The sequence below is a fragment of the Propithecus coquereli genome, unplaced genomic scaffold, assembly GCF_000956105.1.
Source record: "Propithecus coquereli isolate 6110/MARCELLA unplaced genomic scaffold, Pcoq_1.0 Scaffold136, whole genome shotgun sequence".
NCBI lineage: Eukaryota > Metazoa > Chordata > Mammalia > Primates > Indriidae > Propithecus > Propithecus coquereli.
In genome coordinates, this window is record NW_012137858.1 from 1,659,105 (window position 1) to 1,678,614 (window position 19,510).

The 19,510-nt window shown below is 39.2% G+C and overlaps 1 protein-coding gene across 1 annotated transcript in view; it reads left to right on the forward strand.

The window, feature by feature from the left end:
- Window positions 1–19,510, forward strand: part of NRXN1 (neurexin 1) — a 1,407,118-nt gene that overhangs the window by 661,571 nt on the left and 726,037 nt on the right. The window contains 2 exon segments of the mRNA XM_012638853.1: window positions 881–1,262; window positions 2,457–2,647. Of these exon segments, the coding sequence (XP_012494307.1) occupies window positions 881–1,262; window positions 2,457–2,647 (573 nt within the window).

Genomic DNA, 19,510 nt, shown 5'->3' on the forward strand with positions numbered 1-19,510 from the left:
GAGCTAATTTTACTGGTGTTATCAAAATTGGGCATGCCCTGAATTAGTGTATTGTGCTCAATTTAGTTATCCAAAGCATAGTGCAAGGAAAATGGCATAGGTCCAGAGAGCAAGACAATTTCTAATGTGTTTGGGAGACTGATGCGAACAAAGACTATAGACATTATTCAGCACAGAAAAGGGAAAGTGAAAAGTACATATTTAACTTTAAAGGCATTTTCATGGTTCATTATTGGAGGAATAGGCAGCAACACAACACTCCTCTGTTTCTATTGGGTACAAGAAAATATATAGTCACTATTTTTTCCTGGAAGAACATTTATATATATTATAAATTAACTATATAAATTACATATAATTTATAAAATTCTCTATATAAATTATATATAATTTACATATAGTTAATTATAAATTTATATATAAATTATATATATAAAATATCAGCTAATCATGAAGCTGGTATATATCACTTTACTGGGATGATTTAGAATACTCGCCGACCCTAACCATCCATCCATCTGTCCCTCCCTCCCTCTCTTTCTCCTTTCCTCTTACCCTTTCCTCACTCCATTCCCAACTTTCTTCCTTTCTTTATTTTTTCTTTTATTAAAAAAAAATCCTGTAACTTTTTGTTAATGAGGATGATTTTTGTTAAGACTAAAATTTGGACAAGGATTAAAACCTGACCTAAGAACGTTTTATTATGTAAGCCAGCCTTATTTTACCCTTTAACATCACCTAGGTGTTCTTACTATGCAAGACTAAATATCATGAAGATATTCAGCTCCTTGTATATTAAAATGTAATATTGCTATGGAAGTCTAAAGTTGAAAGTACCTTTTGGATATAAAAAATAATAATATGTTATCTTTTCTTTTAGGTCAAATGGCGGGTGATCATACGAGGCTGGAGTTCCATAACATAGAGACTGGCATCATCACAGAACGACGGTATCTTTCTTCTGTCCCCTCCAACTTTATTGGACACCTACAGAGCCTAACATTTAACGGAATGGCATACATTGACCTGTGTAAAAATGGCGACATAGATTACTGTGAGCTCAATGCCAGATTTGGCTTCAGGAACATCATAGCAGACCCTGTCACCTTCAAGACCAAATCGAGCTATGTTGCCTTAGCTACATTGCAAGCCTACACTTCTATGCATCTTTTTTTCCAGTTTAAGACAACATCCCTAGATGGACTAATTCTATATAACAGTGGAGATGGAAATGATTTTATTGTTGTTGAATTAGTTAAAGGGTGAGTACATGTCAGTTTGATGACAAATAAATAAAACCTTGGGACAATGGACCTAGATTTCCAAAAATTTATACTGAACAGAATGTATCGGCTTGTAAGGTGATAGGCAGAGGTATGGGGGGTGAACAAATAAAGCATTTGTTTACATCATTTCTTGGATGTCTTAGGTTAATAGGGATTCAGTCCAGTCTTTTATACCTACATTTCTATGTATGAGATACAACTAACATCGAGTTCTAATTTACAGGAGGCATTTCATGAATCTTACACTTCAAAATGTGTATTTCATGACTACGCACAATGCAATTCCACAAAAGAATTCCCAGAAGCGTGTAGGCTAGTCTGTGCTAAATTAAATAGCTAATTCAAGTACTTGTATTACTTAAATTTCAAAAAATCCCATTCAACCCAAGTTCAATTCTGTGTTATATTTCCTTAAAGAATTTAGAAAGATTTGTGTGAAATTTCCATAAAACTGTGAGGAAAATTTGATGCATCTTAACTGATTTGAGCATTTATCAGCAGATGCTGCATATTTACAAAGGGCCAGATAATGTGCCAGGCACTGATGTGAATATATATCCCTTGCCACCCCTGTGCACATCTCAGATTTCCAGAAACCCCAAGCCACACACACCAACATACAATCCTAGGGGGTATAGGTTAACACAAATATAACAGAAAAGCACTATGAAATGTTTTCTGAGATGATCATGTGCCAAGCCTCAGGAGAGTCATCAGGGAAATCAGAAAAACCTCTAGGGCAGGAAGTAGATTTTTGAGCTGGGTCTTGAAGGATGAGTGCACATCAATATACAAAAAGAGTTTTGAGTTGAAAGGATAAACAGGTGCACAAAGAATGAGAAGAAGAACCATTCCAGTGTGCCTAGCAAAGGATGGAGGGAATGGTAGAAATAGGAAAAGCGTAGTGAAAGACATTACCTTCCAAAGTCATAAAGAAAAATGTAGACCGTGATTTTAAAAATTATATTCACTATTTCCTAGAGTAATCCTTGCTGAAACAGAGTAGTGTTTCTTAATTTCTTATTACCTGAGCTCTGTGTAAGTCACTCTCATGACTTCTATTCAGGATAGAACTGCCTGGAAAAAAAATCACCATTTGTAATATTTAGTTTGACTTCATCGAAATTTCATAAAGTGATGGCACTTTCCCCTCTTTCATTCTTTTCCCAGGTACTTACATTATGTGTTTGATTTGGGAAATGGTGCTAACCTCATCAAAGGGAGCTCAAATAAACCTCTCAATGACAATCAGTGGCACAACGTGATGATATCAAGGGACACCAGCAATCTCCACACTGTAAAGATTGACACGAAAATCACAACACAAATCACGGCCGGAGCCAGGAACTTAGACCTCAAGAGTAAGTACACGCTACTGCAGGAGTAACCCGCATGCACCTCAGGCTCTGCCTTCACACGGGTGATCCTCTGCTTAGGGGGGTGTTTGTACTTTCCACAGAGACTGACTAGAATTTGATTTTCAGAATGTAATTAATAATACAACACACAAGCCTCTGTTCCCCCTTTAATGTGGTAGGAACCTATGTATTTTTAATAGCAGCTCAAAAAATGCAACACCTAAGACAGCATGCATGGTTAAAATTTAAAGAGTCAGAAAAATGTATTATTAGACTTGATATTATAAAGAAAAGTAGGTATTTGCAAATTTCTTTGGTCCCAACAGTTTTCAATCAATTTGGAGTCAAGGTAACAAGATACACATGGAGATTCTCCTAGACCCTATTAGTTTTCTTTCCTTGGTGAGGTTTCCTAGATCCTTACAGATCCTCTGACCATCAGGGATCTGAGCCTGGCTTCTACCTTGTGTCTCCAACAGTGAATTCTATCCCCCAACCCACCTCCCCGACACCCACCCACCCATGGGAATGCTTCTTTCACCAGCTGCTAAGAAAGTCTTCCCTTCCTTATTGATACTTGATTTCTCAAGTGCACAAGACAAAATGCTTGGAAAACATGTCAATAATAGGGGTGAGAAACACAAGTTTCTATTTGAATGGGCCTTTGTGGTTCACTAAGAATGTATCCATATATCCCATCTCATGTAACGCTGCATCAAGCATTGAAGAAGTTACTATTGACATGACATTCTCAGTGTAGGAAATATGAAGTTTGAATGACTTGCCCAGAGAAAACAACTATTAGAGAGAAAGGTAAACCCAGTTCCGCCAAATGCCCCCCCCCATTGCTTCTTCCGCTCTATCTTGATGCCTTACAAAGCCCTGCAGATACCATTGCAGACATAATTTTGCATGAAAAGAGCCCCTGGTTTTATTGATGGGATCTTTCCCTTTGATTCAAAAGGTAAATACATTGGGAAATTAGGGCACTGGAAAGAGAAAATTCAACAGACCACTTTTTAGAGAAAAATGCTCTTTCTAAATATGGTGAAAGGAGAAATAACAGTGTTTCATTTCTGTAATTGCAGGATATGTTTACAATCCTGGGACTTTATTTGTCCAACACATAAAATGTGTGGTAATGGCCGTCTCCTTTCTTTCACAGTGGGCTTCATGTTAACTTCAAAGAGATTTTGTTTGTGCCCACAAATCTAATAGCTTAGCTCAGAAAATAAAATGAAATTCAAAGGAAGTGCCTTTAACAGGCCAAACGTCTGCTCTCTTTCTTCTCTCCGACTGAAGTGCATGGAGTGCTTTTTGTCTCTATTTTGTGGGTGACCCTGTTTTGCACGGCAGACTCAGGTGGTGATTGTTAAGGGAAAGGGAGGAATTGTAAACTTCAGTGTGCTGGCCAAGGCACGAAAGCTAGAGCAAAACAGTGCCCCGTTTGTGTAGGTGAGACCTCAGGAAGCATAAGTGAACTTCACTACAAACTATGGACTCAAGGTTGGAGACTAAAATGGCTAGAAAGTAGCAGTTTGCAATGGGTTGAAGTATGTGGCGTGCACCACCCTGCACATCAAGAGTCCAGAGGAGCAATGCCAGGCTGTGTGTTGTGTCTCTGGATATTTAGGACAGTGTCTCCTGAGAAGTAAATATTTGCTTATTGTTCATTAAAAAAATAGAAGTGAGGGTAATTGGATATTGTGGTCTAGGATTCTTTCTTAAATTCTACTTCACAAATCTAAGTAGCTCTCAGACCTGATTTTTATTAAAACATTGAGTATTTCATAACTCTGAATGTAAGACAGGCTTTGCCCATGTCCCCCCCCCAAAAAAAAACCACTAAAACTATGAATTGAGAATAGCATATTATATAATATTAAGATATAGAGTATTAAACTCTAACTGAGTATACTTGTGTTTAAAAAAAACACACACACAATTTAAATTGAATGTGAATTTCCCATGTGAACAAAGATACTCTGTACTAATGATTATCACCTATAATCCTGTGAAGTTCCCAAACGTTTGTAGATTTATCAGACCATGTGAAAAAGTGAGTTCCCAAAATTAGTCCAAGGCTGTGGGCTTGTAAATTGAGTGTGTGATCAAATAGCAACAATAACCCCAAGATACCTCTTGTCATGGGTGCCATCAACTGGAGGGAGCTTGGGAAGAGAGCATGCTCCCGGGGCCTGACTTCTCCTGTCTCCATCATCATCACTGTTGGTTGTGTGGCTGCAGGTGTTTACTGAGCTCTGACTCTGGGAGGAGAATAACGGGGTTCCTGTAATGGAAAGACTTCTGTCCCAAAGGGATCACTGGCGCTTGGGGGCAGGACAGAGAAGTGCAGGATGCTGTGCAGCCACGTTAGGGGCAGTGAAACTAACGGGAACTCCAGGAAGACTTTTTGAGGAAGTAATGTTTAAGGGATATCTGAAGGATGAGTAAGAACACCTAGGCATTGTCTTTCCTTCCCACTCAGATGCCTACTTTAATGGGGTTGGGGGTAGTTATCTATGTAGGAGAACTTCTACATGAGCTCTTCACTCGGACTTGAACAGCAGTGTTTTCTTTACGTTCTAGTCTCGCTGGATTGAGAGGCTCTAAATGCAGGATAAATGAAAGGTGACCTGTTTCGGTCAATGAATTGAACCTTGAAGAGTTAAAAGAAAATTATCAGTTGTACTCGACACCTTGTTCAAAGTCATTGTGACCATATTTGGTTCTTCTCAAAGTGAGGCCAGCCAACTTAGCTACATCAGAATCAGATGGTGGTGTTCGTGAAATGCATATTTCTGGATCCCACCTCGGACCATCTGAAGCAGAAATCATTTGAGAGGGCTGTACAGAGAACAACAGGTGTCTGTAATTTTAAAGAGCATTCACTTATCTAGATGCCATGTGTTACAGAGTCCTGAAATAATGCAAAATCCATGTTGAGGCCAAATTTAACTCACTTTTAAATTTTCGTACACATCAGTTTTTCTTTTATTTTAGAAATTGACTTTTTTTCTTTTTTTTTTTTTTTTTGGTTTTACCAGTCCTGGGCTGAAGTCACATTATTGGCTGATTCAGAATTATTGGGAGTTCTTCCTTTCTAACATGACTTTACTTTAAAAAGACACTAGAGGGCAGCATGAGGCCACAAACGTGCTGTATGGGCCTCAGGAGTGGGGGAAATCGTAACCTGCTCTATTTGCAAGGGGAAGCAGAATCTCTTTGTTTTCAGACATTTAAAATTCCACAGTTAGTCTTTATAGTAATGCATGCTTTTGTCTGTGGCTCATTTTATAGAGAGAACATGAGTGTAGAACCTTGAAAATTAGGGGCCATGTGTTTCATTCCTCACTTTGACTCCAATAGAGAAGGTCTGAAATGGACAGGAGACTAATGATCTCTCTGTGAGAAGACGAATTCCATGCAGGTGACCTTGTACAAATTATCTTTCCTGACATGGCCCAGATTCTCAGAGGGTTGTGTGTCTCTCCCTGCTGATACAGTTTTGCTTTCATCTTTATTTCCCAGCTGTTTTTGTTTTATTCCCTCTGGCTGTTATGTACACACAGCGACATGCCATGAAAGGAGCATCATAAATTTGCTCTCTGGAATGATTTCCGAGCAAACACAGTTCTATATTCATTTTGAATCTTCTGAGTCCTGCCCCCCTCAAAAGAGATAAAGGGTTGGTGTAATTCCTCCTCATATTTCTCCTTTTCTCCCTATATTTGGCAAATCTATATGTTAGTCTGTGTATATATTTGGAAGGGAATTAATATTTATTGAGCCTCTACTAAATGCTAAATAGATTTAAATGAAGTTATTTTATTTAATCCTTGCAATTATCCAGGGATTTGAATTGAGGTCCATCTTGCTCATTCATTAATCTAGTTCAAGAACAAAAAGAGGGAGGAAGAATAACTCTGGGCCCCAGTCTTCCATGAGTACTCTTGCTTAAGGCATCACCTAAACTTATTCTTCAAGAAATTGAGGGTAAATAATTTACTTGGTAGGGGAAACATAAAGATTCCTAGGCTCATAGGATAGAGTGCCCTCAGGTGGCCACTTAGCAAAACTATTAAAAAGTCAGTGCGGGAACTTATTTATGGGCCACATCTAGGTCAATCCAGGCAGTATTTTGTCCTTTTCTCTCCTCCATTCTGTCACTCAGACCCCAAATTCCTTGCCTTCCAGGGCTTTGAGCTCTGGTACTGGCTTTGGATCTTATCCCTTCTCCTCTTACCATTATTACTACCAACATCTGTCTCCTCCTTAACTTCCTCATATTTCTTCTTATTAATAAATCTCACCCTCAAGGCAACTACCTGCTGTTGTTTATCTTGCTACCAAGTCGCTAAAATGTCCCCTAATCAGGTACAACTCAACTAGGGCTTTCCTTTCAAGTATATTCAATCTCTAAGCAAATATTGGAAAATAAATAATACTCTTGCTCTTTTCTTCTTGATCTCAGATCAGTCTCTACTACTCAGCTCCCCACCCTCTCCAACCCTGAATCTAACACATATCCTTCCATTTTCTACCCGTTCATGTTGCTACTTGACAAATCTTTACTGTAGCAATTCAGTGAAGCAGATTCTCTTGAAAGTCCTAATCATGTTTTAACATGTCCAAGCTTTGTGTATTCAGCCCATATGACATCTGATAGCCCACTTGCCTTGCCTGGATAATTTGTTCAAACAGGAAACATTCAGAGAAGAGTCCAACTTTGAGCTTAGCCTTAGAGCAGGATACAGCATGGAACATCGAGGGAAAGTCCTATTGTTCTGAGGTTAGGCTATCAGACTATATTTATTCATTTTTTTTTAAGTTTATAAGTGAAAGAGATTCATACACATTGCTTCTGTTTATAGGGGATTATTTTAAGCGTCCATTAAGAAGTAAGAAAGACAAGAACCCCTTTCAGCTGCTGAACAATGAAGCCACACAGAGGATAAGAACTTTGATAAAGTAGACATACTAGAATGTCAAGAGTGACCTCTTATGGTCAGTAAATATCCCTTGAATATACTTATTCACTGCTCCTTAATCCGTTGCCCCACCATTCTAGCAGCCTGACAACCTCTCTCTGCTCTGTCTGCTGGCACTACTAGGAGATAATCTCTCCCTGCTTCCTAGCTTCTCCTACTCTTGGCTGCTTCTGCCTTGTGGCTTCTACCTGTTGCTTTTGTTCCTGTGTGTTTCCACTTCTGTCTACTCTCCTCTTCATATCACTTCCCAATTCCCCAAAGACAGGGTTTAATATAGGGAGTGGACCTGTCACCATCTGATCTAAGAACATGACTTCGTGGGCTTTTGCCCTGCTGCCGCTGGCCAGGTTTACCTCTGCTAGACCAACTAGCAATAAGCACAGAGGTAGATTTTCATGGCCCAAAACATGAATTTGAAAGAGAAGAGAAGGAGACTGTGGGCTGGAAGGATTTTCTCATTATGAAGGGCCCTGAATGTCATGCCAGAAGGTACGGAAGGGAGTATTAAAGGGTTCTAGGCAGGATAGTGGAGTTCACAGCACTCTTTAGAATTATTCTTTTGGCTTCAATGTGATAGATGGGTGGAGGCTCAGGGAAAAGAGGCCTCTTTGGAGGCAGTTGCCATAGTGCAGAACAAAGACAATAAGGCTCTCAGTATGTAGAAGTAAGACTTGACATTTTTGTTACTCCTCTTCTCACGCAAGAATTACAGAGCAGTTACTTGAAAGACAATGAGAGACATGAAACCGCTGTTTATCTTGGGCCATCTCCTTTGAATTCCCAGGCTTTGGAGAAATCAGTCTCAATTTATTCTCTTTACTTTAATGCCTTTGTCAGTTTGTTTTAATCCCACTCTCACTCTCCACCCCCATTAAGACATCATTCCCTTCCCACACACAGTTATCTGGGACCACCGTCTAACATTTGGTTTGGAAGTTGTTTCCTTTGCTTCTCTGTGACCCTTGCGCCAGCTTACAGATTGAAGCAGAGTTTAAATTCTTTATCTCCTACTAACAGCCATTTTTTGTACTTGTTTTGGAATTTCTCCTACATTAGGCATGGGTTTTCTCTGTTTAATTTTTTTTAGCTCCCTCCAACTCAATTAGTTGAAACTTTTCTTTCCACTATTAGGATCATAGGAACTCAGAACTAGAAGTGATCTTGGAGGTTATCTCATCTGACCAATTCCTTTTACAGATAAGAGAAATGTGCTCAGGAGAGGTTGACTTACACAGCCATGCGGCTAGTTAGTGTTCCAGATCTAGTCTTCTAATTCTCAGTTCAACAATAGACCGGTAAACAAGTTTTATTGCTTATATCAACCTCAATTGACTGCTAGTGACAACCTGCAGCAACACACTGAAAAGAAATCTTTGACCTTATGGGTATTATTGGTATGATGAGTGATAGGCCCAAGTAGAGACCTGTAGTGAGGGGGACACCTGTGGGCTCTTTACTTCTGGTGCGGCTTTAAAAGCCCCATCCCTTGCCTTTTGCTTAAAGGCCTGGTGCTGGTTTCTGCTCAGCCAGGACACTAGCTGAGCTCTCACAGCTGTGGGCCTGGGCTTCCTTGGCTTTTTTTCTTGGAACAGCTGCAAGGAGATTGTGCATAGGGAGACATAGCTTTTCTCAGTCTTATAAACCTGTGAGCATCAGCAAAATATGGGCTACTAGAAAGCCGAATCCAGTGCCCAGATGCCTTTCAGGACAAGGTGACAGGTTACTATGTCTCAGTGGGGGTGGTAATTAGATGACTTGAACTCTTAAAGATCGGTGCTACAGAGAAGAAAGCATCTGCAGGTGCTCAGAGCTGAGTTCTTAAGGGCCAGGTGATTGCTCTCAAGACCTGAGCCTCATCCAGAGATGAGCCTTTGGTGCCGGTTCCTCTTCAGAGAATGCCAGGAGTGGTGCTGAGTTATCTTCATAGTGTTTGAGCTCCTTGGTCAAGCACTCCCTGTGTCAGCCATCTGGAAAAGCAGCTTGGCAACATCTCGCTCACTCAAGTAGGATTTAAACCTTCGGCGTTTTCATGGCTCTCAGACCGCTCTGTTTTACAGGTAGGTTCTGTGAATATTCAATTCCCACAGTACTACACTAGGTTAGCCAGTATATTCTTCGATGCTCAAGGGTTTGTAAGAAGGGGTTGGTTCCTAAGGCTCACCTGTCTTTGACAGGTGTTGTCAATATTTAGACCAAGTTCCATAACTACCCTGACACAGCAGAGTCCATCTGGCATTCTCAGGTTTCTTAGAGCGAACTTAGTATGATGTTAGTTATTATCATTCCTAGCTTGTCTGTAGGAGTTTCCCTTCTCCCTCTCCCACCCTCAGTCCCCACTCACCACCCCACTACCCCCAACCCCCACACTACTTAGATCTCTCACCACCGGTTTCCCCTTGGACTTCTGGGACTATAAAAAGACTTCAAACAAGTAAGTTCCTGTACTAATGTTCTGTTTCTACGACAGAACAGACGATTGCCATTTATAAATTTAACATGCATGGCCCCATCTATTTTTGAAAAACTTGATTGTGTATGACATAATTATTAATATTTGTACTTTTGCTGGGACATAAGTTTGGATCATGCCCAGCAATAGGGTAGTGTGCAAAACTCAGTATCTTCAACAACCTCTCGGCTTGGATCTGACTCTGCTCTTTATTCAGAGATATTATAAATTGCCTTCATTATTATAACCATCATCATAATTATTATCAATTCTGTCATTTATTGAGAACCTGCATGTCAGGCATTGTGTTAAGGGCTTACATGTGAAAGTATTACATTAAATAAGCATGATGTCTTAATATAATCAAACTATGATATTAATTTTTACCTCAAGCCATCACTTTAAAATGTCTTGTGTTGAGCTACTTGTACCATGTGCTGGTTTAGAGGAAATCATTGAATTCACTTTTAAGACAAGTCTATAACCATATTACATTATAAAACATAATCTTAATTCAAACACTTAAAAATGGATAGTGTAAGTTATTAATCAAAATTCAAAATTCAAGCTACAGTCTACTTTGGCCAGTCACTGACAGAGGGAGAAGTGGCAAGTTCAGCTTCTGCTTTTCCTACTGTTACCTTCCCACAGCTTGTTGACAAGGAACATCAGCTGACACTGGGACTCTCGATCTGGCAGATCCCTCAAGCTCTCTCCTCCTCTCATGGTGCTTTCCTGGGTTCATCCACGGCTTCTCTGCCAGACCTTGTAACCTCAGCTACTGTGGAGTGGTGATACTTTCTGTTCCCTCCACACAGACTCTTAGCACTGGGTCCGCTCTGTCTCCAGGCCGTCCTTCCCACCTTGCTCTCATGCACATGGGGCCCACCTCTGCCCACGAGAAATTTCCATGCATCATTTGCCCCCTCATCCCTGGAAGTGCAGCCCATCTCCAAGGCTCTCATTTCTATCCTGCTGCCTCAAGCTATTTAAAGTTTTCTCAGCAGGTCAGGTTCCAGACCTCCTTAGACCAACTGCAAAGAACACAAAGAATGTTCTCCAGGAGAACTGCTGAGAGCTTTTATACTAAGCTTGAAGCTAGAGTCTGTTAGCACAAACTCATTGCACACTAAGAGCTACTTTAAAGGATACTTTCAGGCACCTTTCCTTCCAATTTCTGACCCCTTTTATTATCATTATTATGATATGATCCTTGCTATAGCTGAGAGGTCCAAAGACCTTAGAACCAGTATTTTACCTTTTCCTTTGTAAATTTGGCATCCGGATACGTGTCTTATATTCAATTGTCTGATATTTATTGTGTTGGCACTTCAGTCAGGACTTCAATTCTGATATTCTATTACACACATATGTTGTAATCCTTACAACAAACAATTAGATGAATGAGTTATTAGTGCCCCCATTTTACAGATGAGAAAATGGAGACTCAGAAAAGTTAAGTGAGTTGTTTCTTCTCACATAGCCCCAAGTGGTAGAAATAAAATTTGAACCCAGGTCTGTAGCAGTATTTAAATACTACTATCTGTATTTGCCAACATACTTGAAGGAATTCCTTCTGAAGATCTAGAGTGAAAGGTAATAGTTATTTTAATATTGGAGGGAAATGCCATATAATAAAACATTTCTCTTTCCATATAAAACTTAGTTATTCAAACTTCTACTTTACTACCACATTGTATAACATTGAAATTTTGCCTCTGGTAGTTGCAAAAGAATTGAATGTTTCTACTGGTACTTGCCACGTGCTCTTCCTACCCCTATGCCTTATGTAGACTGTGTATACCGGGTCTATCTACTTAGCCTCTGAAGTCCTCCTCAAGCACTATGGCCAACAATTTTAATTGTTGTATGTCCTGAATATGTATTGACTCTGTGAAGCTCATGATATTTTAGAAGCTCTTTGGCAATGTCTGTAAAGTTTTTTGTGTGTGCTTTATGCCACTTTGTCCTTTCAGGCTACTCAGAAAACCACTGGTGGCTATAATCTCCTTTATTCTGTTTATATCTTAGTCGAGATCAGGTGCCATTTTTTTAACCTGCACTAAACAAGCCATTATTATAGGGAAGAGTTGTTCTTTTATACTTACCCTGTATACCACTGGTTCCTTCCCACCCGAAATAAATATTCATTTGTTTTGAAATAAGAAAAAAAATTCTTTGAAATAAAAGTTATTTGGGGAAAGAAAGAAAGCCAACTTGTTATATAGAACTATGCAAAATTTCAGGAAAAATAACAGGTTTGCACAGGTCATGTTACTGGTTCCCCACCTATAAGCCTCTCTTAATTTCCAGAACAGTCATTTTTAAACTACTCTGTCTATTCTATTTTTGTCATTGAGAAAGGCTTTAGTAAAAATAGTAGAAAGTGTGGTAGGAAAAGAGCTAGCCTGGGAGTAGAAGGCTTATGTGCCAGTGCTATTTTTCTTGTAATGGTAGTATTACCTTGGGCAGGTAACTTACCTTTTCAGAAGGGTGGTTTGCCCACCTGTCAAGTAGGGATAATAACCTCCTGACTATTGTGAAGAGTTGTTATGGGGATCAAATGGGATAAGAGAGGTCAAAGTACCTTTCACGCCAAGGTGCTATGCATGTGGAAGGTGTAACAATGTGTGTAAGAACCTCTGCAAATCCATATGCAATCCCAGAGAGTATTATCCAGTGATTGGAAGTTGAAACACGTAAATAATGGTGACAGAATTGTCTGCTGTAAAGGATGCCACAGGTATTTAAACTGGCTGTCACTCGGATAGGGACAAAAGGAAAAACTTGAAAATATTTGTACCCAGTTTTTACCTAAAGATAAACTTCAGGATTCAAAGCCATGAGATGAAGTTATCTTGGCATGAATTTATGTGACTGAACTCGCACCCCATCTGCCGCAGTGTCACTGGCATAGGGTGGCTTTAAAAGAAGAGGGATTACCACATGCACCCCATAGCAATTTCACTTTATTATTTTCCATTTAGCATGCCCATCAGGTTTTCCTCACAGTCTGTTGGCCAAATACACAAACCAAATCTGTCCTCATGTTGTAAGTTTTAGAATCATACTTTTTAAAAATACTCTTTCTTTGGGCAATTTTATTTCAAAATTTCAGCTTGAAACAAAATTTTGGAATGTTGAAAGCATTGTCTGTTCTGTCCATAGCAAAAGGACCATTTTAACTCTCAAAAGCTCACTACAGGAAAACATTAAGATCTGAAATCAAACTTTATTGGACCGTCCACCCCGACCTGTCATACATAGCTGTTAGGTGGTATTAGGTTGGGCCATGGATGCGTGCAGGTGACTGATTTATCTCTTTGTGGGAAGCAATTGAAAAGTAGCTATCATATCTAAAACTCAGATTTTGGAATCATGAGAATTCTACCCACTCATCAGAATTTTGATACCTAATGTTTATGATTATGAAAGCAAACTGACTTTGTCTTCATGAAATTACTCAGTAGCATGCAGATGAGTCTCTTATTATCCCAGGAATCTGTTAGCTTGTTTGGACTCCTGCTAACTTTTATTACCATTACTTTTCTCAACTAGCTATGACTCTCCAAATTTTCCTGTAGTTTTTAGTAATGGTATTGGCCACTTGCCACATAGAGTGTACAGTGTAGTGTGTAAGCCAGTATGGACTGAGTGAAAATGGTCAGTTTCATAAGATCTAGGCTTGCAATCAGACCCTGGTGCTTTATAGCATCGTAGCCTGAACCATAGTTTCTCCATCTGTTAACATGTGTCCTTGATAATCTTTACTCCCCTTGTAGCTCACCAGGCAAAAATCAAATAGACCAGTACATGTGCAAGTCCTTGGTAAACTTTAGGATACTACACTAATGTCAGTTATTATTATAATCATAAAATCAGAGCTGTCTTCTCTGGTTTTGACTATGGCAGTGCCTAACGCTGATTATCAAAGTTCAAAGCAGTAGGGAGGCCCTCTCTCCCTCAGACTGGACTTTGTACATTTAAATTCATTTTGTCTTAGTGACTTTTGTGAAATTCAAAGCCTTTTCAGCTATAACAATAGCTAAACAATAGCTGGATGTGGGAGCCTACTATGGGATCAGGAACACCTGTGGCTGGCAAGGAGCCAAGAAATAGGAGCGTGAAACCAGAAGGATTACAGTCCTTGGAGTCCTGGAGTGGTGGCCCAAAGGCTGCATGGAGAGAAACATCTGCACACAAAAAGGAAGTGCAGATCAGGATTGAAAAACTCACTAGGGCAGAGCATCAGGGGTCCACACAGTTAGCCTGGTGTGTTCTGTAGCCACAGACAGTAAGGAAATGCATGTCATCCTTTGTGATAATAACAAAATACATGAGTCTGGAGAGAGAGTGTGAAGCATCCATAGTGCGAAGTGTGCCTATGGAGGCTGCAGGAGACAGGTCATTATTTGTACATGGAGCAGCACGGAGAATGGTGGAATGCAAAGAGACAGGGTGAAATAGAAAGCCAGAATGGGCTCCAATTTAATTTTTTACAAAGATTTTACCAATTACTTTAACTGCAGAAGTAAACTAATATGTGAGTTCTCATCACCACACATTGATAGCCAAAACTGTTTCTGCACCTCTGTCTTCTCTGTCTACCTCTCCTACAAGTAAATTCAGTGTATTTCAGTTAAAACTGGTCATGAATTACCCTATCAAATTATTCTACCAGAATGAAAACAAATGCCATTGCACTGAATTCTCTTAATGAGCTGATGGCTTCACCTCTGTTCAAGAAAAGGGACCAGAAGATGAAAAATTCTTCACAATTAACTTCATTAGTTATTTCTCAGGTAAAAGGAACAAGAAACAAATATGAGTGCTATATGCATAAAACCTACATTATGTCCTTATTGTTCAAATAATTGTTTATTGAATGCAAACTACTAATTCATCCATTCATTCAATGAGTTAAATAATTACTGAGTGCATGCTAAGTGAAATGATGATATAAAAGTGCTTATGGTCATTTCTTCAAAGAATTTATAAACTCATGGGGAGATAAGACATTCACACACAAAGAACTGGGAAAGGTAATTGTCAGAAAAGGGGTTCACAATTTTATGACTTCATCTTTTTTCCCCCCAAAGGCCATTTATAAGAGTTTGCTGGAGCCTCCTTCAGTTTCCCTAGAGTTTTAGCTTTCCAAGTCTACAAAGCAATTGTCTTTTTTATGTATGCTGTTTTTAATTAAAATGAAAGTGAGATGTTTAAGAGGCACAAAGAAGTACATATGAATAAACAGGAAAGCTGAGTCAAAGAACTAATTATACCTCGACACTTGCATTCTGCTACTGTAAGACAGAGCTTGAAGTCTTTGCTCTAATTGCCTTATGCTCCCTATTTTAAAAGAAGAAAAAACCTCCTCCACAACTTCACTTAGCTGCTTTTGGTTGATGTCTCAAAGTCCCAACCTCTGTCCCCTAAGCCCCAGGTTCACATCATCAGATTGCTATAGGATACAGCTACTCAAATTCCACATATTCGTTAATTGGAATTTCATCTCTCCCCAAAATTATTACTGCTTCAAATTCCCTAGTCTCCTAGCCTACCTGGCTTCCATCTTTGGACTCCTCATTGTCTTTTTTTTTTCCAGCCAACCGTTGTAAGTTATATGGTGCTATTCAAGCCTTTCCTTTGACTTTACTTATACAACATTATTTATATTATTTAGTAAATAATTGAAAACTCTTCTCTTCCAGTCAAGTCTAGCGTTTTATTCTCTTTCCTAAACGCCATATTCATTTTGTCTCCGTGATATGTCCGGGCTGTTCCCCATGCCTGGCACCTACATTTATGTCTTTATAAATTGATGTATCCTATACTTTCTTTTGGTCACAACTCTTCCATGATGCTTTACTTTACAATCAAAGTCCACAGAAACCTTAGATTTCTCTGATTTTCTAGGCACATTTATCCTGAACCTGACAGTCTGGCCCTTGGGCTTCATAGAGATTTTTTTGTCTCTTAATCTTTTTGTATCAAATTAGGAGATACTAATCAAGCAACATTCCGTTTGAAAGACAGGGTTTTTAAAGATAGTTTGGTGGGCAAAGGATTAGGCAATTGGATTTGCTAATTGACTAGGTATGGGGCAAAATTATAGGTGTCTAGAAATCATCGTCTTGTGTTAAGTCAGTTCCTGGGTTGGAGTCACAATTCCAGATGAGTCAGTTTCTTGGTATGGGCCAGTGGTCTAGGTGGGTCAACCAATCCACTGGAAGGTGGACCTGGAAGATATCTCAAAAACTACCTTTAAGTTTTGAAAAGGTGATGTTGTCTGTGGAGAAAGTTAAGAATCTTTATGACCACCAGCTGTGTGACTTCAGAGTAGCAATTATAAAGAAGCAAACAAGGGAACAGAGGCTGATTATTATCAATATTTTTAGCTAGGCCTGCGCCTTCACAGAGTTTTAGGCCCTTACCATGGTTCTCACCTTGCACCCCCCTTTATTGATTTGTAAAGGGCAGTTTCATTGTCACTGCAATTGTACTAGAAACAGGTGACAGACTCGACTTCTCATTATTCCGTATTTCTCAGTGCAGTCAACATAGAATGAAGCACACCGTAGACGTGTAGTCCTTACCAGACACACCAACACAGCCAAACTGGTATGAATCATGTGCTGACTACATGCTTTATGAATGCTTTATGTACATCTTTATAATCTTCATAAGGTAGGCATTGTTAACCCCATTTCACAGATGAAGAATCTGACTCATAAAGAATCTGACTGGTATATAATGAGACGTGCCTCTACTGAGACAGCCAGTGAGTGGCAGAGCCAATGTTTGTAGTCAGATATAACTAAAACACCAGTGTACTATTTCTTAGTTGTTACTACCCAACTACCAGGGAATGGATATGTGTGATATCACTTTAGATCAGACGTGCAGACAACACTCTTAAGAGGAACATAGTGCTTATGGATACATGGTGCTGGAGATAAGGGTATTATTGAGATTTCTTCAGGAAGCCCATCTCCCAAATATTTGAGGTTATTCATCTTTATATATGTTCTCTGCATCATTTGCTGAAAATGCCCCAACTCCAGCATTGCCTCATCAATTACATATGTGACCTACTTAAAGCATATGAATAAATATCAGCACTTAGCTTGAAAAGGCGGTAACAGGAGAACTTCAAGTCTGTAGAAAACTTGGCTCTTACTGGATGTCCGTCCTGGCTCTTGTTCACACACAGGGCCATTAATAAATACATCTTCCTTCACATGCGGGATTTCGCCTGCAAGGGCCCATTAGTGCTAATAGGTAATTTTCTTTCCATCACTCCAAGGATGAAAAAAGAGAAGCTCTATCTTTGATGAAGTGGTAATGGTACACAGGGCTTAGACCACTTAAGGGTTTCCTTTGTTCTTTTCATATGGAAACCCACCAAGGGGCTTTAGATCACTATTTGCTATATGAAGAGTTTACAAAAACAGTACTAAGTGGTGCTGCTAAGTGCGGCTTCAGTAATGAAAATGAGCATAAGTCCCTACTTATAAAGCCAAACTCATCTACCTAGATATGTTTGAGGCTTGTATCCTGCACTGCTTGAATTAATATTTTCTGCTCTTTAGTAATACAGGGGAAAGATTGCTACTTCTCTTCAATAAGTTTTAAAATGTTGTCAGGCAAATAAGTTTGCTAATAGGAAAACATAGGCATTGTGGTAGGAAGTGGAGAGAGGAAGTGAGGACATTTTAGAATTAGCTCTCTCTCCATATGTTGCCTTATCATTCTTGTTTCTTTCTTGATTCTTTTCTACTGTGACCTCAATCCATCGGGTGGCTGACAATATTTATTAAGTGCCCATTGTGCTTAGAGCCCAGTACTAGGCACTGTGGGAGAATCTAAAACAAAGACACAGTCTTTCTCCTCTAGGACAGAGGAGGACTGATTATTACATATATAGCATTCCGTACATAATTTTTGATACTAAGTTCTACATATGAAATGGCTGAAGCAGTGCCAAGAATTCTTCATTCAATTCTCCACTGTTCTCTAATACTACATTCATTAGGCCTGGAGGAGAGCTGAAATTTTCTAAGAAATTTAGTTCAACAAATACATGTAGGCAGCATTTCCTTGTACTGCTATTTGACTTGTAAAAGTGTAAATCTCAACCCACAACCTCTGATATACAAGAAAAGTACCTTTTCTATTTTTCTATAACTCACCTTGATTTTTATTTTGGGCTTTGATTCTTTGAGTTAATGAATATACACTCTCAGGGAATTTTAGTTCCCTTCTTTTCCTGGAGTTATTATTGGGTGGGGGTAGTTCCATTGTACCAGTTTTTTGGGGAGTTAGAGGGAGGTGCCATGGAATTTTGTTTCAAATATTCTATAGTCACAACTCAGGTGCCACTGGATTGCTACCTGGCATCTTCATTCTTGTGTATGTGATTTTCTGCTATTTCTGTGCCACTCTGGAAATTGCTCTATTGCTCTCATACCGCAATGGAATATGAAAAGTCCTGTGAGGCTGTCTAAGCTCTGAGCATATCTAAATCTACCATGCAGCCATTTTTTCTCTAGGATTGCACTGCTGCCTCTGGGTTCTCCCAAGGAAATGTACACATTTACCATCACTTCCACAAATATAACTGAGGTTTTGACACCCACCAGGGGACAGCCCTTAAATTAGAAATCTATGCCCTCTGTTTGGCATTCACCAATGACTGTGCTTTATTTTATTTAAGAGATAGGGGAAGCAAACACATTCAGTACTTTCAGTACAAATTATATAAGATCAATGGCATTCTAGTACAATACTTAGAGCTTTAGTTTAGTAGCTCAAGGGACCTAAGTTCTCAGTTTTAAGGCTAAATGATTTTGAACAAACTACATGGTTTCTCTGTTTCAGTTTAGTCACCAGTACAACTCAAAAGTATCAGATCTGCGGTTTGATTTTACCCTACTTACTAGCTGATAGATTAGCTTATTACTATTTTACAGATGCCAGCAGAAGATATGGGATGTCTGGGTCAGAGATCAAAGACTTTGTTACTCATGGCTCAATAAATAGCACATGTATAAGTTCTCCTTGCTCCCAAGTTTCATGAAGACAACACAGAGGGGCCCAGATGAGCATTAGAATGCAGGGGTTTTGTGTTACACTGGGAAAAATGTGCTGAGTGACATGTAGTTGGATAGAAATGCTTAATATGAGAAAGAAATTCAAATGACAATGAAAAGTTGGAGAAGTAGCTGAAAAGAGTATGTTATCAGAACTAGTAGATAGGAGCTATGTATTATGGAATTTTGAGGTCATCTTCCTTATATTCGGCATTGATTAAGTATTTACTGTAGTCAATTTATTACACTTACTGAATGACATCCAGGCACAGTGAATAATCTGCAGTAGGAAAAGACACAGAGTCAAACATAGATTGCAATTTCTTTTTTAAAG